Source organism: Trichomycterus rosablanca, chromosome 9 (genome assembly GCF_030014385.1).
Source record: "Trichomycterus rosablanca isolate fTriRos1 chromosome 9, fTriRos1.hap1, whole genome shotgun sequence".
NCBI classification, from domain to species: Eukaryota; Metazoa; Chordata; class Actinopteri; order Siluriformes; family Trichomycteridae; genus Trichomycterus; species Trichomycterus rosablanca.
This window is the reverse complement of record NC_085996.1, coordinates 5,481,653-5,504,727: the sequence shown is the minus strand read 5'-3', so window position 1 is coordinate 5,504,727 and position 23,075 is coordinate 5,481,653. Positions and strand designations below refer to the sequence as shown.

Here is a 23,075-nt window from a genome sequence, read left to right as displayed (position 1 = left end):
GTGTCGCTCCGGCCCGTTGGTCCACTGAACCCTGCCAAGAGGAAGGAGAAGGAAGGTGGAAACGTGTGTGTGTGTGTGTGTGTGTGTGTGAGTCTTTCAGAAACTCCTGCCTCATAATGTGAGATGTGAGGTTACTACAGGTCGAACCTGAAGCGTTTCTGACAGCGTTTACGCACCGTCGCTTTTTATCGTCTGTCAGGCCGTCGTTTCCAACGATGTGAAGCGGCGCCGCTTACCTTACCGCTGCGCTACCTCGAAGATTTCGGTGACGGTCGGTCTTTACCGCCTGTTGAAGCCGATTGAACTCTGACCCAGTTCGGCGCTGCTCGTTTGTGTGTGATGGAAGGACGGGCATTTTTATCTTCTATTAGCGATCGACCAATAAAAACGTACGTTTGGTGTTTATTTAATTTATTGATTATCTAATAAACTGCTGTTAAAGCTGCCCTGATTAACATGTCGCTCAATAGCTATTTTGTTCAAGTGCACTATATGGCCAAAAGTATTTGGACACTTGACCGTGAGCTTGAAGGCAGGATTCAGAAGTCGATCAGCGCGTCCAAATTACCCGATTGCATTACGCTCCGTCTCTACTGATGTCGATCCCCGCCCTGGTTGAGGAGAGCGAGACTGACACACTCCAACACGTGTGCAGAACCCGACTGCATCTTTTGACCCGCACGAGGCGAGTTCATATGCGGATCAGCTTTGTGTACGGAGAGACACACCCTGACCCTGACAGCAGAGGTCGTAATTGCATCAGTTATGAGGTCCCGTCCGGCTTCCTACCCTGTATGAACAACGAGCCAATCGCTGTTCATATGGCCGCCCAGCCGGATGGCAGAGCTGAGATTTGAACCGACGAGTTCGAAATGTCATGGGCGATGGGCCCGGTGATTTGGGACAGTGGCAGCTGGTTAGGGTACTGAATTAGTGATCACAAGGTTGCCAGACTGTTGGGCCCTTGAGCAAGACCCTTAACCCTCAGTTGCTTAGACCAGGGTTGTTCAGATAAAAAAAATGGGTCACAGAGAAACTAATTTTAACGCCCCCTTGTGGAGGGTTTATGTTACATCTTGTAAACCACAGTGGGACCAGGTCGTAGAACATAACAAGGGAGAGTAAGATGCTTTGTTTGTGTTGCCTGGGTTGTGTTAAAAATTCCTAGACGCTGCTCAGGTGGCGCAGCGGTAAAAACACACGCCGTACACCAGAGCTCTGCCCTGCCGGCTGAGGCTGAGCAGCCACATGAACACCGATTGGCCTGTTGCTCAGATAGGTGCGGGATTAAGCCGGACGGGGACTCTCTCTCAGACTGGTGCGATTACGACCTCTGCTGGCTGGTTGGTGGCGCCTGCACGGTGTTGGGAAAGCATTGCGGTAGGGGGTGTGGTCCTCCGTGCACAGTTCTGTACTGCATTCATAGACAAAATGTGGGTCTTTTGAAGCTTTGGATAAAGGCGTCCGCCTAATGTCGCTAATGTAAATATTTATTGATTATTATTAAGTGTCGTCATGTCAATTCCGACTCCTGCTGATCGTGTAGGTGGTGTTTTTCCAGAACATCCCATTTTCCGAGTCTTTACAGCTTCTTAATTGGACTGTATCCGTCCACCTCGTTGCTGGCCGTCCTCTTCCTCTTTTATCTTCAACACTTCCAAGCATAAAATTTGTCTATATGCGACCCATTTTTTGTCTAAACCCAGGTCTAAGCAACTGAGGGTAAAGGGCCTTGCTCAAGAGCCCAACAGTGGCTGCATGGCTACCACTGTCCCTAAATAGGTGCAATTACACGTCTTTTCCATTAAATTGGTCCCTCTTATAATGTGCCGGTAATAAAAGCGCCACAGTTTGGTTATCTGGACCTCGAGTGAGACGTCAGGTTTGATTTGGTCGAGGATGCTTTTGATTTTACTCTCAAAAGTCTTCGCCATCACCAAAGTTTGGACGGAGAACTGGATGCGAATAAATTGGTAGGAAAAGGGGAAAACACACACACACACACACACACACACACACACACGGCCTCCCTCTGAAGTCCGAGCCCGGTCTTTGAAGTGGGGATGCTGCGGGTGGTGTTGCCATGGAAACACACGGAGCACAGCGGCGCTGGTGGATGCGCGCGAGGCTCCTCTTGATGTCTCATCAAATTATTCCTCTAATGGAATTCGTAATCAGTCGACTGTTTATGTGTAGCGAATGATAAATAGGCCGGTAACGACTCGCCGGCTTTACATCTGCGGCGCCAGTTCGGTGGCGGCGGTGACAGAACGGATCCAGGCGTCTCAATTTCGGTCGCATCTAGCGCTGCACGCCGAGTGATTTCTCACGGAGACAAGTCAAGGGCAGTGGGGGCTTAGTGGGTGAGATGTGGCTGTGAGGGTTTCCTCCGGGTGCTCTGGTTTCCTTCTACAACTCCAAATACATGCAGTCGGGTCAACTGGAGCTACTACAAATTGCCCCCTGTGTGTGTGGGTGTGTGCCCTGTGATGGACTGCCCGCCTGTCCGGTGTGTTTCCTGTCGTTCACTCAGTGACTCAGACCCACCACGACCCTGACCAGGATAAAACGATGGTAAAACATACAATGAATGAATAAATTAATGCTCAGTACTAATGACCAAACTGCCAGTCTTTTGAAGGGGCGTCAACTGCTTTATCCTGGTCAGGGTCGCTGTGGGTTCTGTGGCACAGGGAAACACTGGGCGCAAAGCAAGAATCCCCTGGACCGGTGGTGGATCATTCTCAGCACTGCAGTGACACTGACATGGTGGTGGTGTGTTAGTGTGTGTTGTGCTGGTATGAGTGGATCAGACAAAGCAACGCTGCTGGAGTTTTTAAACACCGTGTCCACTCACTGTCCACTCTATTAGACACTCCTACCTAGTCGGTCCACCTCGTAGATATAAAGTCAGAGACGATCGCTCATCTATTGCTGCTGTTTGAGTTGCTCATCTTCTAGACCTTCATCAGTGGGCACAGGACGCTGCTCACGGGGCGCTGTTGGCTGCATATTTTTGGTTGGTGGACAATTCTCAGTCCAGCAGTGACAGTGAGGTGTTTAAAAACTCCAACCTCATACCAGCACAACACACACTAACACACCACCACCATGTCAGTGTCACTGCAGTGCTGAGAATCATCCACCACCTAAATAATACCTGCTCTGTGGGGGTCCTGACCATTAAACAACAGCATGAAAGGGAGGTAACAAAGCATGCAGAGAAACAGATGGACTACAGTCAGTAATTGTAGAACTACAAAGTGCTTCTATATGGTAAGTGGAACTGATAAAACGGACAGTGAGTCTGTCGCTGCAGACTGAAGTGATGACGCCTGCTCGCTTTCATCGCTCTGACTCTTCCTGTTAGCTTTCAGCTCTGACATCTCGAACCTAAAAAAAAGAAAGAAAAAAAACACTTTCCGTCGGCTTCTGTTCGAGCCGAGTCTCGCTTTCGCACCGGCTGCTGGAGGACGACTCGCCGGCACGAACGCCGACGAGTTCAAACGGAATAAAGGAGCGAATAAATCAGCATTGTTTACCCTGGATTTAAGAGCCAATTAGCTGAGAATCGAACCCGGGGAACATCAGAAGGAAACAGCTCGGCGTGCTGCACGCTTTGAAGTAGATGAATGTCTGGTGCAGCGGCGTGGCAGCGTTTTCTATCTTCTCTCTCTCTGACACACACACACACACACACACACACACCGTTCATTTATTCCCCTCTGAGCTGTGTCGTTTTGAGTGAATAAATAATGCGCCGGTGCTTTCCCTTTGTGGACTATTTTTGGTTACCGGAGACTTGATGTAGGTGTTGCTTTTCGGGGACGGCCCCAGCACACCGGAAACCCGGGCAAGGTTCATCTTGTTACCCCCTCCACCCACGACCTCCTAAAAAATGATCTGCCAGGACCTAAAGCAGAATTATATAGTCAAAAGTATTGGGACGCCCCTTCTAATTTTTAATTCATGTGTTTCAGCCACAACAATTGCTAACAGGCGTAATAAATTAATTACATGAAGAAAATTTTATGCTTCCGACTTTGCTGCAACAGTTTAGGGAAGGCCCTTTCCTGTTCCAGCCTGATTGCACCCCTGTGCACAAAGCTCGGTTTACAGAAACTCCAGTGTCCTGCACAGAGCCCTGACCTGACCTCAGCCCCACTAAACAGCTCTGGAACTGAGGCTTTAATGACCAGTGACCAGTGTCCATATTCCACTAGCACACCAGCGCCGAGATTCTGAACTCCTCGGTTTGAAACTCGGCATTGCCACCGGTCGATTTGGTGCCATCTAGCAGGCATAATTGGCACTGCCTGCATCAGACATGTTTCTGCTAGGGTGGGATGACCGGACTACGTGGGTGGGGTCTTCAAACGCTGTGTATCTCGATTTATTTAAATATCTCCACATTTTTATTTTCAGAAGGATGAATGTGTGAAAGGACTGAGTGAAACCCGGGGACGTGACTAAAACATGGATTTAAACCATATTATGGATAAATAAATATTTGGGGTTTTTATGAACGTATTAAATTATATTTCCTAAATTTGCAATCAGATCAACGTGCGGGACACTTTGCTCAGTTAGAAAATGCATTTTAAAGTAAATCTTTATATACATTTATACATATAATGACCTGGGAATGGAAATGGCACTGATTCGGTGGAATGGTCCATGTTTATGGGATGGTAAAATAAAGACCTTCTAGGTAGCTGCTCATATTTGGTCCTTTGTATTTTCCGTGTGTGTGTGTGTGTGTGTGTGTGTGTGTGTTTCTCTCCGTTCACGATGCTTCTACATCATCCTGTATTAAAGGGAATGTGAAATGCTCTTCTGGGTTTGGATTTATTAGATCGAAGCGTTCCTATAAAGCAAGGTTAAATTAAACACGAGCTGGTGCTCATGGGACAGTTGTGGCCTAGCGTTTAAGATACTGAACTAGTAATCCAAAGGTCGCTGGTTCAAGCCCCACCTCTGCCAGGTTGCCACTGTTGGACCCTTGAGCAAGGCCCTTAACCCTGAATTGCTCAGACTCAGTCACACTACTGTAAGTCGCTTTGGATAAAAGCGTCTGCTAAATGCTGAGAATGTAAATGGTCCTCACACCGACCATCTTTTAGCGCTTTTTTTCCCCTCTCTGTGTTTTGGACTCGAGAACTCGGTGTAGGACACGTGTTCTGACTAGATCTTCTGATCACAAGGGCCACAGTCAAACGAGCTCTACATGGTTACGAGCTTAGAGGTCCTAAGCAGGTACAGAATCTTCTTTCATCTCCAGGAACCTGCAGGCTCTCAAATCTTGGTGATGTGCAGCCTGCTCGACTGTGGACAGCACCTCCCACGTTCCATCCGCTGTTGATTTACAATAGCTGGTGTTTTTCTGGATTTGACCATCAGGACAAGGGGATTTTATGCCAGACCTTGACATAGTGGCCACTGTTCCATGTTTTATTTAACGTGGGCAGTTAAACCATCCATGTTTACACAGGCACAGAGAAGTCTCAGCTATAGTCGCATGATAATTGATGCGGAGAAGTGTGTGGAGAAGAGCTGGATTATTTTGGGAAGGGGGTTCAGAGTGGGGTGGTTGGGGCGGGGGGTGTCGGAGAGAGAGTGTGTGTGTGTCATCCTTTCACACTCTGCTGATCGTCTCTTTTGAAACATGAAGCGCGTTCTGGCTTCGGTTCCAGTCTCGTCTCTCCCTGTGTGTCGGGGGGGTATGGGGGGCGTTCGGGAAGGGGGGGACCAGGGCTCACGGTATCGGCGCTTCCCTCCTCCTCTCCTCCGTTCGTCCCTGCTTTCTCGTCTCCTTCCCATCACCCCCGGCTCAGCTTTGATTTGTCTCTCGGCTCCGAGCTGCGCGGCCCGTTCTCCGTAATTAGGACGAGCGTGGAAGATACGGGAGGGAGAGCGAGGGGCGCCGGAGTCCTGCTGATGAGGCAGACGCCGGCGCGAGCTGATTGGCTGAGCGCTTGGCAGGGGGGCGTCGAGGGGGATGGGGAGGCGTGACGCCATTGGCTTGGCATGGCCCAGAGGGACACGGTGATGGATGATAGCTGCGTGAGTGTGTGTGTGTGTGTGTGTGTGTGTGTGTAGGCAGCCTGGATTTTCTTATCATCTTAACAGCTCATCAAATCGGCGTCAGTTTAGCACCGCTCGGTTCTGCTCAGAACAAAGGGAAAAGAAAAACGTACGTGTGTGTGTGTGTGAAGGGGGGGGTCTTTTTCTTTTTCCACAGCAGCCTTTAAGCCCGTGTTATTTTAAAGCTCACTCGACCGTAAGCAATGGCACTCATGTTCCAGCTGCTTCTAATTTTATGGCTTCTTGAACTGCATCTTAACATTCACACAAATTTCCTTTAGTATTTGGTGACAGATTAGATTTCTTTAGCAAACTTGACAGCGACAACTGTTCCACGTGCTCCTACGATCCATGTATGAATGGGAACGGTGAAATCATGAGCTGTACTCAATCATAACCACTCGCAAAACGTTAGAAAGACATGCTGCAAAGTTATATATAATGGGCGCTAGGGTGGTGCAGTGGCCACTATGTCTGAGATCCGGGGTTCGAATCTCAGCATTACTATCAGCTGGTTGGGTGTCCACACAGGAGGGTATTGTGGTGGCTGAACAGCCTAGACATTGGGAGGTGCACTTGTCAGTGCATTTTCAGTGCTGGTCCCAAGCCAGGATCCAGTGTAAAAATTAGGTACACACACCTGATCCGCTGTGGCGACGCCTAAAAAATATGTGGGCAGCCAGACGAAAAAAAAGCTTTAATAATAACAATTTTTTCCAAATTGTTGGAATTGTTTAGTTAAAAACAGATGCAGGAATAAAAACGTGCTTCTTTTCACAAACCGGCAGCTTTAGATGTGTCGGAGGAAGCATGTGCTAGCCTGCTGCCCTTTCCGAACCAGTGTGGGTGTTGCAGGTGCAATGGGAAATTGGACTTGACTAGTTTGACTAATTTGCTGGGGTTGGGGAGGGATGGGAGCATATTTTATCACTTTCTAATATTGTGAAGTACCTCTAAAGGACAGTAGTAGCCTAGCGGTTAAGGTACTGGCCTAGTAACCAGAAGGTCGCTGGTTCAAGTCCCACCACTACCAGGTTGTTGCAGTTTTTATTTGCTCACTGTAAGTCGCTCTGAATAAAGGCGCCTGCTAAATGCCGAAAATGTAAAGACCCCGAATGATTCTCTTCACTTGTTTGGGTGGGGTTCTTGCTCCTAATCAGAAAGCATTAAGACTTATCAGCCACTTTATTCTGGTCGGGGTCACGGCAGGTCCGGTTCCCTGGACCCTGGACAGGGCGCCTAATCCATCGTCCTGTGTAGACGCCCGGCTGACCGATAGCATCTCTGGCATAGGTTCGAACTTGAATACAGCGTAATACTCAGCGGACCTTCTTTGCACCATGGACCGGTTTCATATAAGATATAATTTCAAGAACCGGCGGGGATGGAGGGATTTAAAATAGAATAACACTACTCACAAATTATGGAAAATCACTGGGAATCTACGCTGCTCCCACCTAGTGGTGATTGGGGACAATAGCACCCGAAGTGTGTTGGAAATTCCATTGCTCTTGCAGTGATCTCAAATTATTTATTCTTTCTGTGCGGCCCGGTAATAAATGACCCACGGACTGGTACCGGGGGACCACTGGCGTATTAGACACTTGAGCACCACTTTCATTTTAGGTAGAAAATTTAAAGGCAAATTATGACATCATAACATGTTCACAAAAAAGCTGGACGGATATCAAAGGACTTCCAACCCAAGAACAGAGAAAAGCATCCTGTCAGCATCATCTGAGAAACCGTTACCAAGGCAGCAGACAGCGGCGCTAGTTGGCACGGCGTTGGCTCGGCTGGTGGAGGGTAGGGGTCTCGCCGACTCGCTCTCTCATCGATTAGCGTGTAAAAGAACGAGGCGAGGCAATTAAAACGCTGTAATGATGCCGCTTTTTCACGCTCCGCATCAGCGATAATGAAAGTCTTGGAAGCAGCCCAGCTTTACTGTTTATTTCTTTCTTTCTTTATTTCGGCTTTTTCTTTGTTCTGACGAGCACGTCTTGTTCCTCTGGGATTTAGGAGGAGGTGTTCGCTGGAATCAGCATTAAAGAGTCTCAAGAGTGTGTTTTACACGTAACGTACAAGTAGAGCCGCAAACATCAGTGATTTATTCATGGAACAGTTGAGCCTCAAGGCTGTTTAAAAATGATCGTTCTCAGTACTGGGGTGGTGCAGCAGTCAGACGTACGCTCATATCCGTCCATACGCTCAGCTGACACAGTTGGCCCTGGATGGAGGAGGTTTACAGGAAGAATCGCCACCTTACAGCAGAAACAGCGACTCCTACTGTCAGGTCAAGGTGCGACACAAGCATTGGTAAAGAGAGAGGCAAGCTAGTGTTGTGCCAAATTCTGTCTCTACCTCATTTGGCATGCACCAGTTCAGCCTGTGTTTACCACAATACCACTGTTATGCCAAATTCTGTGTCCTGTGACCACTGATGAAGGTCTAGAAGATGACCGACTCAAACAGCAGCAATAGATGAGCGATCGTCTCTGACTTTACATCTACAAGGTGGACCGACTAGGTAGGAGTGTCTAATAGAGTGGACAGTGAGTGGACACGGTGTCTGATCCACTCATACCAGCACAACACACACTAACACACCACCACCATGTCAGTGTCACTGCAGTGCTGAGAATGATCCACCACCTAAATAATACCTGCTCTGTGGTGGTCCTGGGAGAGTCCTGACCATTGAAGAACAGCATGAAAGGGGGCTAACAAACAGAGAAACAGATGGACTACAGTCAGTAATTGTAGATCTACAAAGTGCTTCTATATGGTAAGTGGAGCTGATAAAATGGACAGTGAGTGTAGAAACAGGGAGGTGGTTTTAATGTTATGGCTGATCAGTGTATATTGTCTAAGCTAGAAATCCAGTAGAAATCTAGACAGACTTTATTGATTTATAGTGTATGATGGGGGAATGGTTGAAGCTCTGTGATGGATTGGTGCTCAATCGAGGTGACTCCTGCCTTGCGCCCAATGTACCCCGATGGAGCAGGACCCGCTGGAACCATTACCAGGATACACTTGCTAATGGAAACGATAGCAGCAATTTAAATGGTGGATTGGTTACCATACTGCACTCGCATGTGGAAAAGTGAATGCTGAGTCGAATCGAGGTAGCTCGAGCCAGTCCCCCGCCCCCTACACACTTATCCAAACAAGTAGTCCCTCTTAGTGCCCAGATGGAAGCCCTAATCTCACCTCCCATCTGTCTTTCCATTCCCGGGTACAGGCGGGCCGTTACTTTCGATATTGTCGTATTCTCAGAGCCGGAGCGAATCTGAACGACGCTGGAATATTTTCCCCTGCGATTGTCTGATCCCATCCCTCTCCCGTCTGAAGGCCGTTCTCAGCGCCCGGGGAGCGCGCTCGCTCTCTCGTCAGACTCGATATGTCAGCCGGCGCTCGGGTCGTCGGCTTCGTGGTGGGGGGAGAGGACCCCTCCGTCTTTACGCTGTTACCGCTCCGGAGTCTGGCTGCATTATTGCTCTGCTGAAAGGCCGCGCGGCTTCTGGTGTCAGCTGTAAATTGCGGCGCTGTCAGAGCTCTGGCGTACATCTGCGAATCCGCCGTCGTCTGCGTCGTCGCCGCCGTCCCTCTTTTGTTTCCGCCGAGTGGAGGAAAACTTGCTGATGCTTATCCGCGGCCCGTCGGGTCCATCAGCATTCAGGCGGGGTATGGAGGCTTTGCCGTGCTTCCTGCCGGAACGCTTTGGGTGCTGAGGGACGGCGCGCGCACCCCAATTAGCCCTGATTATTCTTCAGAGTTTTTAATTGGCCACGGAGGTCGCGGACAGGCACGGGGAACAGAAGCATGAAGGTCGACGGTGGCTTTGAGGGTTTCGTCCCCCCCCCCGCTGAATGATGGATCGAGGAGAAGGGTTACGGTGGAGGGGCGGCCCACCAAGCGACGGTCTGCATTCATTTATTCATCCTCCTCCCGTTTCATCTTTTCTTCCATCACGTCTAGAAATGCAGCGAGAGCTCGAGCCGCCAATGAGGCCAAATAATTACCTTCATTAATTAAGCTAGCCAAGCCTTAACGGGTTTGAATAATTATCACCATAAATCATGCAGGCAAAATGTCTCGGCTAATGCGCACGGGCTTTGAGCGCACCACCCACCTTTAGGGGGCGACGCGGTAGCACAGCTGGTAGACTGGGTGCCTCGCAGCATGATCGATCCTTGCCTCTGGGCGCTGTCAGAGAGGCATTTTGGATGTACTTCTCATGTCTGGTCTTATAAGGCTTGACTCCTCTTAATTGCCCCTGGGTGTCAGTAAATGTAGGGACGGGTGATGCCCTGCAAGGAACTGGCACACTGTCCGGGTATTTTCTGTCCAGTGTGTTCAGGTGCTGCTGGACTTTGCTGGTCTCTGACCCTGATTAGGTTAGTAATTGTACCACAGATACTGCGGTCTCATGGGTGAGAGCTAGCTTATGTTTAAAATAAGTCGACAGATATGCTATATGACCAAAAGTATGTGGACACCCCTCATAATGAATAAGTTCCATTGTTATTGCCCACAAATTAACAGGTGAAATATATTAGAGAGAGAGAGAGAGGGAGAGAGAGAGAGAGAGAGAGATGTGAGAGACAGACAGATAGACAGAGAGATAGTTGTGTGTATATACAGTATATATACAGTATACATATAGAAAGATAGACAGACACAGATAGATAGACAGACAGACAGATAGAGAGATAGATAGACAGACAGATAGATAGATAGACAGACAGATAGATATATAGATAGACAGACAGACAGACAGACAGATAGATAGATAGATAGATAGATAGACATATAGAGAGATAGACAGACAGATAGATTGACAGATTGATAGATTGACAAATAGCACAAATGTGCTCAAAGATCTAAGACGTGGTTTAATGAATCGAGTGTCCAGGAACTCCAGTGGCCTGCACAAAGCCCTGACCTCAACCCCACTGTCCATCTCAGATCAGCTTGTGCCCAGAGAAGTGGACGACGCTTCTGAGTGTAATAATGTTATGGACTGTACATGGTAAAATATCTTCTGAAATAAGGAGAAATGTTTGATCATTATTGCTTTTTTGGTGTTGCAAGCATCGAGTTAGGAAATGTAATTTGTGTTTTGAAGGTGATTAAAGTAAAACGTGAAACATCTTGTTCGTGACGTGTTGGACTCGCCTAAATGGCTCCTCGTTGAGCTTCAGCAGAGACGTTTTGTGGTTCTTACAGCTGAGCTCATGTGCTGAGATCACCTTATCGGTCAGCAGGTTGTTTGAGTGTGTGTGTGTGTGGGGGGTTTCCAGTTTCCATGTGCTTCAGTGCTTCAGTGCTGGAGCTCTGTGTGGAAATACGTGGTCACTCTGAAGTCCACGAGTGGTGCTGGACTTTTTAAACTGGCGGTTTGTGTTTATAAATGCAGACTGACCGAACGGAGGGTCGTGTTGGTTGGTTTCAAGGATGCCATTAATATTGACGGGCTGAGCCAGACGTGATCCTGGTACTAGATACCTGTCTGGGGAAAGTCCTTGTGAAGGTTGACCATGAAGTGGTTGACTTTCTAAAAGTCATCCCCGGTCCAGCAGAATTTTATACTGGGATTTTACTGGGATCTTATTTTAATTATCATCATTATGGACGTAACACATTAACTCTGTGTATCATCTTATATTTCTTTATTATTATTGATATGGTTATAAATTGACAGGGCAGTTGTAGCCTAGTGGTTAAGAAACTAGACTAGTAATCGAAAGGTCGCTGGTTCAAGCCCCCACCACTGCCAGGTTGCAATCTTGGGCCCCTAAGCAAGGCCCTTAACCCTCAATAGCTTAGACAATACAGTGTCACAGTACTGTAAGTTGCTTTGGATTAAAATGTCTGTTAAATGCAGAAAATGTAAAATTATTATTAATAATAATAATAATACATTTTATTTATATAGCGCTTTTCAAGATACTCAAAGACGCTTTACATAAGACAAATAATCAAAACAAATACGTACATACACCATACAAATCATAGTACAAAATCAAAATAGTACATCAACATCAAGAATAATTAAGATAAAAACAAAGAGAGCAGCATAAGACAGTTCATTAAAAATTAGCTAAATTATGAGAGAGAACAACAAATATAGAACAATTTCTTAAAATTAGACAGAAGCAGGACAGATTTACATGCAATCAGGAAACTGAAAACTTTACAAGTTTTAGGATCTAGGACTTCACATTTCTGTCGTGATCTAAGTATAAAAACTATTAAAAAGAATAGCAAAAATAAAAGCATTTATTTTGTGTTGTTACAAGTTAAATGCCACTCTGAATAGATGAGTTTTGAGAAGTGACTTGAATTTGGACAGGTCAGGACAATCTCGTAGGTGTTTGGGGAGAGCATTCCATAAAGATGGAGCAGCTATGGAAAAGGCCCTGTCACCCCAGGTCCGGTGCTTGGTCCTAGAGGGTATGGACAGTAGGTTAGCCTCAGAAGAGCGAAGGCTACGGGAGGGAATGTGCTGATGGAGCAGGTCGGTGAGGTAGGATGGGGCCTGATTATGGAGAGCTTTGTGAGTGAATAGAAGAATTTTGAATTGAATGCGTTGAGCAACGGGAAGCCAATGAAGTTTTTGTAGAACAGGTGTAATATGATCACGGGAGCGAGTATGAGTAAGGAGGCGAGCAGCTGAATTCTGGATATACTGAAGTTTTTTTAGGATTTTGTTAGATGTACCATAAAGGATGCTATTGCAATAATCAATTCTGGATGTAATAAAAGCATGAATCAAGGTTTCGGCGGCAGAAAAGGAGAGTGATGGACGTAGACGTGCTATGTTTTTTAGATGAAAGAAAGCAGTTTTGGTGATGTGATTTACATGGCGGTCAAAAGAGAGGTATTATTATTATTATTGTGTTTGTGCACGGTGGCTCGGTGGGTAGCACTGTCGCCTTACAGCAAGAAGGATCTGGGCGGGGCGGTCCAGGTCCTTTCTGTGTGGAGTTTGCATGTTCTCCCCGTGTCAGTGTGGGTTTCCTCCGGGAGCTCCGGTTTCCTCCCACAGTCCAAAAACATGCAGACAGGTTAATTGGAGGCACTCAATTGCCCTATAGGTGAATGAGTGTGTGTGTGTGTGCCCCGCGATGGACTGGCGCCCCGTCCAGGGTGTTACTGTGTGCCTTGCGCCCATTGAAAAGCTGGGATAGGCTCCAGCACAAACCCCCCGTGACCCTGATTGGATAAGCGGTTAAGACAGTGAGAGAGTGTTTATGCATTGTCACTTTTATCTCTCAACCTAGTCATATCCAGTTCCCCCAGATACACTTCTCAGACCTTTATTCCATTCACCTTTAAGCCCAATTCTGTCCCGTTACTTACGATATCATGTCTGGTTCTGTGAGACCAAGGGTCTATCTGAAAATCTAGTGAGCTGCCCTGCTGCCAACTGCCTACCTGGGCAGCTGCCTCAGTAGAGAGTAGAGAGTTTGAGCTGATAATAATTTTCACGTTCCACCACTGGTTTATCTTGGTCAGGGTCACAGTAGGTCTGGCGTCCCGTGAATAAATGTGCAGTATGCAGTAACCTACCCCAGACAGGGTGCCAATCCATGGTGGGACCTCGGATCAGACTAAATTAAATGTTCAGTATAATCCACCTTAAATACCTGAGCTGATCTAAATTCTTTGATCTGATTGAGATGATTTAAGTGGTTCAGGATTGCTTGAGTTGACCCGATTACTGGATTACAGTTTTTGATGATTTGCTGTTACATACGGGCGTGTCCTTCTAGTGCTCCGAGGCCACCCTCTAGTGCTTCGGACCATCACCCTCCTCTCTGTGTCTGTTCCCGGCAGGACCTTTCCGGCTCCATAGACGACCTCCCGACTGGCACGGAGGCGGCACTGAGCTCGGCGGTAAGCGCCTCGGGTTCCACCAGCAGCCAGGGCGAGCAGAGCAACACGGCCCAGTCTCCGTTCTCGCCTCACGCCTCGCCCCGCCTGTCCAGCCTGCGCGGCGGCCCCTCGCCGTCTCCCGTCGGCTCACCCGTGGGCTCCAGCCAGTCACGGTCTGGACCCATATCGCCTGCTAGTGTGCCAGGTAACGGAGCAGTCCACGTTTCTCATCATTTCATTTAATATTTTGGTTATATTTTTGGGCAGCCTGTGCCGTGTAAAATAATTTAATTTGTAAAATAAAGTAGCATTTTTCACCCAGTCCAGTCGAGGCCAACTGAGGCTGTGTTGCGTCCTTCGATCACTTCTTTTCACCTGTTAGGGGTGGGGTCTCGAGAGTCACGCACTGCCATCTGTGATCAGCTGCCCCCCGATTAATACAGTGATGAGAAACTCAATCGTAGGCGCCCGGCTGGCTGATAGCAGAGCGGAGAGAAAATGTCTTTGATAAACTGATTAAAAAAAGGAACAACATGATGAAAAATAAAGCTGTACTACTAATTAAGAAAGCATCAGAGATTCCATCCCAGCTTTCATACTCCTCTTTGGAGTTTTAATGTCTAAAAATTTAGCATTCCTGTTCTAGAGATGCCGTTAGAACCTGTAACCGTCAGCGCCCGCGCCGCTTTCTCATTTCTCTGACTTCTAATTCTCGTTCTACTGAAAACCTTCCTGCGCTTCCAGTCAGAACTCCCAGACTAGCCATTAAATAGTTTAGAAACTCCGTTAGCACTTTGCGCTCGCTTTAGCACCCGTCTCCTCCCTGTGGCGCGGGGCATTGTCAGCCTGAGCCGTTTGAAAGCTGAAGCTGCACTATCGCGTCCTCGCTCTTCCTGCTCCGGATATCACTAATGAGGACCACGAGAGGCCGTTTACTCGCCTGCGCACGTCCATGTTTCAGACCCGCTCGTCCTTACGGTCCTTCCTAACTGGCCACACGTGTTTTCGTGCCGCCGAAAAACCAATTTAGCCGCGTGATGCTCGAACAGAGAATGAAGAGGATGCTGGGTGAGGAAGATTTGAGTTGCCGTTGGTTACAGAAGTACCGGTACTCAGGTTAAAAATTTTAGGTATTTAATTCTACTTATGTCTGTGTGTTTTCTAGGTGCACAAATGGCTCCACAAACCCCGAATGTATCCGATGTGGCCCCTCATTCCACCCTCAGTCAGTCGCCCCTGTCTCAGGAGAGGGGTAGGTACACGTGTATATATAACAGAGCTCATTACGGACACTTGAGTATCTTTCACGTTTGTTGTAGGGGTAAGTTCTCGCCCCACTGCGGCGTCTCCACGGCCTCCTCACCAGCGCCTCAGATAAATGAGCTCATTTAGGTGAAATACCAGGACCTGTTACAGTGCCAACTATTCCACTACTCCCTTCCCCAACCCACTAAAGTTCAGCTGTTTTAGCCCATTATACACCCGTAGTTTACAGGTGTATAACTTACAACTTCCATCTCTGTGCCAACAGTTTAGGGAAGGTCTTGACTGTTCTATTTAAAATATAGTTTGTTGTGCAGGAGCTCCGTCCCCTGGTATTAAGCCCTGACCCAAACCCCAGTGAGCACCTTTCAGATAAATTAATGCAGCTGGTAGGGTGTGGGTGCCGCACAGCAGAAGGTGTGGGTTTGTTTCTCCACACCGTTCACTGTATGTTAGGAATTTTGCGTGTACTTCCACGTGCATTAGACATGCAAAAGGTGGATTGGCTGCTCTAAATTGCCACCAGGTGTGAATGTGTGTGTGTGTGTTTGCATCAGTTAGTTTCTGTTCGTGAGTCTGAGAATGTGTGTGATAGTGAGTGTGTGTTTCTGAGTCTGTGAGTGTGTATGTGTGAGTGTGTGTGAGTCAGTGTGTGTTTGTTACTGTGTGTGTGTGTGTGTGTGTTAAAGAGTGTGTGTGAGTATGTCGGTGTGTATGTGTGTGTGTGATAGTGTGTGTGTTACAGTGTGTTGTAGTAAGTGTGTATGTTTTGTGTGTGTGTGTGTGATTTCGTGTATGTTAGTGTATGTATGTGTGTGACTGAGTGTGTGTGTGATGCTGTGTGTTAGTGTGTGTGTTTGTGTGTGTGAGTCTGTGAGTGTGTGTTTTAGTGTGTGTCAGTGCGTGTGTCTTACTGTGTGTGTGATTTTTTGAGTGTTAGTGTGTGTTAGAGTGTGTGAGTGTGTGTGTGTGTTACTGTGTGTGTTAGAGAGTGTGTTGTAGTAAGTGTGTATGTTTTGAGTGTGTGTGATTCCGTGTGTGTTAGTGTATGTGTGTATGAGTCAGTTTGTGTGTTACTGTGTGTGTGTGTGTGTTAAAGAGTTTGTCAGTGTGTATGTGTGAGTGTGTGGTAGTGTGTGTGTGTGTCTGTATGTGAGTGTGTGTGTTAGAGAGTGTGTTGTGTGTATGTTCTGAGTGTGTGTGTGTGTGTGTGTGATTTCATGTGTGTTAGTGTATGTATGTGTGTGACTGAGTGTGTGTGTGATGCTGTGTGTTAGTGTGTGTGATAGTGAGTGTGTTTGTGTGTGTGAGTCTGTGAGTGTGTATGTGTGAGTTAGTGTGTGTGTGTGAGTCTGAGTGTGTATGTGTGAGTTAGTGTGTGTGTGTGAGTCTGTGATTGTGTGTTTTAGTGTGTGTCAGTGCGTGTGTCTTAATGTGTGTGTGATTTTTTGAGTGTTAGTGTGTTAGTGTGTGTTAGTGTGTGTGAGTGTGTGTGAGTGTGTGTGTGTGTTACTGTGTGTGTTAGAGAGTGTGTTGTAGTAAGTGTGTATGTTTTGAGTGTGTGTGATTCCGTGTGTGTTAGTGTATGTGTGTGTGAGTCAGTTTGTGTGTTACTGTGTGTGTGTTAGTGAGTGTGTGTGTCTGTGAGTGTGTATAAGAGTCCGTTTATATTTCTTACTGTGTGTGTGTTACTGTGCGTTAGTGTGTGTGTGAGTCTGTATGTGAGTGTGTGTTAGAGAGTGTGTTGTAGTAAGTGTGTATGTTTTGAGTGTGTGTGTGTGTGTGTGTGATTCTGTGTGCGTTAGTGTATGTATGTGTGTGTGAGTCAGTTTGTGTGTGTGTGTTAGTGTGTGTTATAGAGTGTGTTGTAAGTGAGTGTGTGTATGTGTATGCAGGGTCTGTTCTTGTCTTGCATGTAGTGGAGCTGGACACACCATGACCCTGACCAGGATCAATGATAATGACAAATGATCATTTCTATCAGCCCATAAATTACTACACAGTTTAAAAGTAGGATGATCCCCCTTGGCCAGGTGAGAACATGCTAAACTCCTGGCCCCGAGCATAGGCAAGGAATGAACTCAGGTCCTCAGTGCCCATGTTGTCTCGTGATGACCCAATCCCACTCAAATGTATGACATCATCGCTCTGTCCTCACTTCCTGTCTTCTCCTTTTGTGTGTGTGTGTGTGTGTGTGTGTAGGATTCGCCTCCAGCGTGCAGCGCGGTGGCCCCGGCCCTCAGTGTGGCCCCCAGCAGCCGGGACCCCCAATGTCCCCGCAGCAGTCTCCGGGAGGTCCCGTGCACCACAGCATGGGCTCCTACCAGCAAGCCGGGCCTGGGTACGGACCACAGGGACAGTACGGCCCTTCAGGTACCACCCACCTTCACAGCTCGTTATTACAGCCAGTGTGTGTTCGATGGTCCACGCTCGGTCAGCGCTGCAGCTTCCCCTCCCAGTTTAGTCATATCCAATTTCCAGATCCTGTTTCATCTCCACTCTTGACCGAGGAGGGCCGTGAAGAACACACGCCCCCTCTGACACGTGTGCAGTAATACACACCGCTTGTCATGTAACAATTATATAAAATAAATATGCTTCAAACGTTGCCATGACAGTTTAGGGAAGGCCCTTTCCTGCTTTCCTGATTTAAAGAAACTCCAGCGTCCTGCACAGAGCCCTGACCTCAGCCTCACTCAACAGCTCTGATATGAACTGGGACATTAATTGACCAACATCAGTGCCCAACCATACAAATGCTGTTCATCTTTTGACTCAATGGGCAAAAATGCATGTTCTTTAATGGTCAGGACCCCCACAGTACCACCACAGAGCAGGTATTATTTAGGTGGTGGATGATTCTCAGCACTGCAGTGACACTGACATGGTGGTGGTGTGTTAGTGTGTGTTGTGCTGGTATGAGTGGATCAGACACAGCAGCGCTGCTGGAGTTTGTAAACACCTCACTGTCACTGCTGGACTGAGAATAGTCCACCAACCAAAAACATCCAGCTAACAGCGCCCCGTGGGCAGTGTCCTGTGACCACTGATGAAGGTCTAGAAGATGACCGACTCAAACAGCAGCAATAGATGAGCGATCGTCTCTGACTTTACATCTACAAGGTGGACCGACTAGGTAGGAGTGTCTAATAGAGTGGACAGTGAGTGGACACGGTATTTAAAAACTCCAGCAGCGCTGCTGTGTCTGATCCACTCATACCAGCACAACACACACTAACACACCACCACCATGTCAGTGTCACTGCAGTGCTGAGAATCATCCTGATCCTGAATGGTCCTGACCATTGAAGAACAGCATGAAAGGGGGGTAACAAAGCATGTAGAGAAACAGACGGACTACAGTCAGTAATTGTAGAACTACAAAGTGCTTCTATATGGTAAGTGGAGCTGATAAAATGGACAGTGCGTGTAGAAACAAGGAGGTGGTTTTAATGTTATGGCTGATCGGTCTGTCTCACTCGTGTGGTGGATGAATCTCCTCCGTTTGTGATATGCGGTCGTGTCGGGCAGTCATCTATCCCGGATAGTCCAGCCCGCGTGGGTTATAAATGATATCTGCGGTTCTGTCTCTCCTCGTGTCACCGGCGCTCCCGTCCAGTTCTGATCGATCGTCCCTGTTGTCCTGTAGCGTGACTTATCAAATGTCCACCTGCCTCAGAACAACAGACGCGTGATCACCCGATGGATCTGCAGAGCCGGTCGAGTGTGGAGGAGCTGACAGGAGACGATTGTGTGTTTACTTATCCGTAAAAAGAATAAAAAACAACCGTCTATATTCTTAATGAACAGACAGACCAGAAATTGAGCTTTTTCGTAAGCGCACGTCTTCAGAAATACTTTCAAATATTTGTATTTAGATAATACAGCATATGAAGCGTATGTACTTTGTTATACGCTATCTTTTCAAAAATATTAGGACACCCCTCCAAACGGTTGCGTTCAGGTATCTCGGACACACTTTCAGCTTCGTGCTGACAGCATAGGGAAGGCCTTTCGCCGTACCACCCGTACCCTGACGGGAGCAGCCGTATAGGCAGACACCACACGGCCAAAAGTATTTGGACACCTGACCATGAGCTTGTCAGACGTCCCGTTTCAAACACAAATGGTATTAAAATAGAGTGTGACCTTTTTAGCTAGAACTAGGTTTCGCACAAGACTTTGAAGTCCAGTCGACCCTTAAGTTACGAACGGTTTACCATACGAACGTTTTGGGTTACGAATGATCTTTTCAACTTGACGTACGAACAAATTTCAGATTACAAACCGACAAATTCACGAAACACGTGACGTCACGAACAAATCGACCGTCTCTCTCTCTCTCTATATATATATATACAGTGTATCACAAAAGTGAGTACACCCCTCACATTTCTGCAGATATTTAAGTATATCTTTTCATGGGACAACACTGACAAAATGACACTTTGACACAATGAAAAGTAGTCTGTGTGCAGCTTATATAACAGTGTAAATTTATTCTTCCCTCAAAATAACTCAATATACAGCCATTAATGTCTAAACCACCGACAACAAAAGTGAGTACACCCCTTAGTGAAAGTTCCTGAAGTGTCAATATTTTGTGTGGCCACCATTATTTCCCAGAACTGCCTTAACTTTCCTGGGCATGGAGTTTACCAGAGCTTCACAGGTTGCCACTGGAATGCTTTTCCACTCCTCCATGACGACATCACGGAGCTGGCGGATATTCGAGACTTTGCGCTCCTCCACCTTCCGTTTGAGGATGCCCCAAAGATGTTCTATTGGGTTTAGGTCTGGAGACATGCTTGGCCAGTCCATCACCTTTACCCTCAGCCTCTTCAATAAAGCAGTGGTCGTCTTAGAGGTGTGTTTGGGGTCATTATCATGCTGGAACACTGCCCTGCGACCCAGTTTCCGGAGGGAGGGGATCATGCTCTGCTTCAGTATTTCACAGTACATATTGGAGTTCATGTGTCCCTCAATGAAATGTAACTCCCCAACACCTGCTGCACTCATGCAGCCCCAGACCATGGCATTCCCACCACCATGCTTGACTGTAGGCATGACACACTTATCTTTGTACTCCTCACCTGATTGCCGCCACACATGCTTGAGACCATCTGAACCAAACAAATTAATCTTGGTCTCATCAGACCATAGGACATGGTTCCAGTAATCCATGTCCTTTGTTGACATGTCTTCAGCAAACTGTTTGCGGGCTTTCTTGTGTAGAGACTTCAGAAGAGGCTTCCTTCAGGGGGGACAGCCATGAAGACCAATTTGATGTAGTGTGCGGCATATGGTCTGAGCACTGACAGGCTGACCCCCCACCTTTTCAATCTCTGCAGCAATGCTGACAGCACTCCTGCGCCTATCTTTCAAAGACAGCAGTTGGATGTGACGCTGAGCACGTGCACTCAGCTTCTTTGGACGACCAACGCGAGGTCTTTTCTGAGTGGACCCTGCTCTTTTAAAACGCTGGATGATCTTGGCCACTGTGCTGCAGCTCAGTTTCAGGGTGTTGGCAATCTTCTTGTAGCCTTGGCCATCCTTCATGTAGCGCAACAATTCGTCTTTTAAGATCCTCAGAGAGTTCTTTGCCATGAGGTGCCATGTTGGAACTTTCAGTGACCAGTATGAGAGAGTGTGAGAGCTGTACTACTAAATTGAACACACCTGCTCCCTATGCACACCTGAGACCTAGTAACACTAACAAATCACATGACATTTTGGAGGGAAAATGACAAGTAGTGCTCAATTTGGACATTTAGGGGTGTAGTCTCTTAGGGGTGTACTCACTTTTGTTGCCGGTGGTTTAGACATTAATGGCTGTATATTGAGTTATTTTGAGGGAAGAATAAATTTACACTGTTATATAAGCTGCACACAGACTACTTTTCATTGTGTCAAAGTGTCATTTTGTCAGTGTTGTCCCATGAAAAGATATACTTAAATATCTGCAGAAATGTGAGGGGTGTACTCACTTTTGTGATACACTGTATATATACTGTATATATATATATAGTGAGCGAACATTCAGACAGCAGATGGTGTTTTTTCTGTGGTTTTTTTATATTTTATAAAATTCTATATTAAAATGGCCCCAAAGAATGTGCAGAGAAAGCTTAGTGTTGAGAAAATAAACAAATCTATTACTATTAGTTGTTGTATAATTACTCCTACCAGTAGGTGTCACTGTGTATCAGACAGAGGGGACAGTGAGTGAGAGAGAAGAAGGAATTTATTATTTCGTGCAATTACACCTACAAAATACAACACTATTGAAATAAAGAAGGAAATAATAGAGAAATATGAGAGTTATTGTTGTTTCTGGTAGATACATTTTATATAAAAAGAAGGAAATGTATTATGGTGTATGGTATAGCACACGTACTGTACTGAAATGTGATGTGTGTTTTTATGTACAGTACAGCACTACTGTGTATTGCTGTTTATTATTGTTTATTACAGGAATGTCTATTCTATAATTTAAGATTTAAGGGAAAATATACGTGTACAGTGTATCACAAAAGTGAGTACACCCCTCACATTTCTGCAAATATTTCATTATATCTTTTCATGGGACAACACTATAGACATGAAACTTGGATATAACTTAGAGTAGTCAGTGTACAGCTTGTATAGCAGTGTAGATTTACTGTCTTCTGAAAATAACTCAACACACAGCCATTAATGTCTAAATAGCTGGCAACATAAGTGAGTACACCCCACAGTGAACATGTCCAAATTGTGCCCAAATGTGTCGTTGTCCCTCCCTGGTGTCATGTGTCAAGGTCCCAGGTGTAAATGGGGAGCAGGGCTGTTAAATTTGGTGTTTTGGGTACAATTCTCTCATACTGGCCACTGGATATTCAACATGGCACCTCATGGCAAAGAACTCTCTGAGGATGTGAGAAATAGAATTGTTGCTCTCCACAAAGATGGCCTGGGCTATAAGAAGATTGCTAACACCCTGAAACTGAGCTACAGCATGGTGGCCAAGGTCATACAGCGGTTTTCCAGGACAGGTTCCACTCGGAACAGGCTTCGCCAGGGTCAACCAAAGAAGTTGAGTCCACGTGTTCGGCGTCATATCCAGAGGTTGGCTTTAAAAAATAGACACATGAGTGCTGCCAGCATTGCTGCAGAGGTTGAAGACGTGGGACGTCAGCCTGTCAGTGCTCAGACCATACGCCGCACACTGCATCAACTCGGTCTGCATGGTCGTCATCCCAGAAGGAAGCTGACGCACAAGAAAGCCTGCAAACAGTTTGCTGAAGACAAGCAGTCCAAGAACATGGATTACTGGAATGCCCTGTGGTCTGACGAGACCAAGATCAACTTGTTTGGCTCAGATGGTGTCCAGCATGTGTGGCGGCGCCCTGGTGAGAAGTACCAAGACAACTGTATCTTGCCTACAGTCAAGCATGGTGGTGGTAGCATCATGGTCTTGGGCTGCATGAGTGTTGCTGGCACTGGGGAGCTGCAGTTCATTGAGGGAAACATGAATTCCAACATGTACTGTGACATTCTGAAACAGAGCATGATCCCCTCCCTTCGAAAACTGGGCCTCATGGCAGTTTTCCAACAGGATAACGACCCCAAACACAACCTCCAAGATGACAACTGCCTTGCTGAGGAAGCTGAAGGTAAAGGTGATGGACTAAACCCAATTGAGCACCTGTGGCACATCCTCAAGTGGAAGGTGGAGGAGTTCAAGGTGTCTAACATCCACCAGCTCCGTGATGTCATCATGGAGGAGTGGAAGAGGATTCCAGTAGCAACCTGTGCAGCTCTGGTGAATTCCATGCCCAGGAGGGTTAAGGCAGTGCTGGATAATA

At 46.9% G+C, this 23,075-nt stretch overlaps 1 protein-coding gene across 2 annotated transcripts in view; it reads left to right on the top strand.

Moving 5' to 3' along the window:
- The window catches only part of arid1b (AT-rich interactive domain 1B), a 73,598-nt gene that overhangs the window by 28,307 nt on the left and 22,216 nt on the right, over positions 1–23,075 (top strand). For both annotated transcript variants that reach the window (XM_063001728.1, XM_063001729.1), the window contains exons 5-7: positions 13,930–14,173; positions 15,134–15,220; positions 17,434–17,604. In XM_063001728.1, coding sequence (XP_062857798.1) covers positions 13,930–14,173; positions 15,134–15,220; positions 17,434–17,604 — 502 coding nt within the window. The remainder of the gene's footprint in view (positions 1–13,929; positions 14,174–15,133; positions 15,221–17,433; positions 17,605–23,075) is intronic.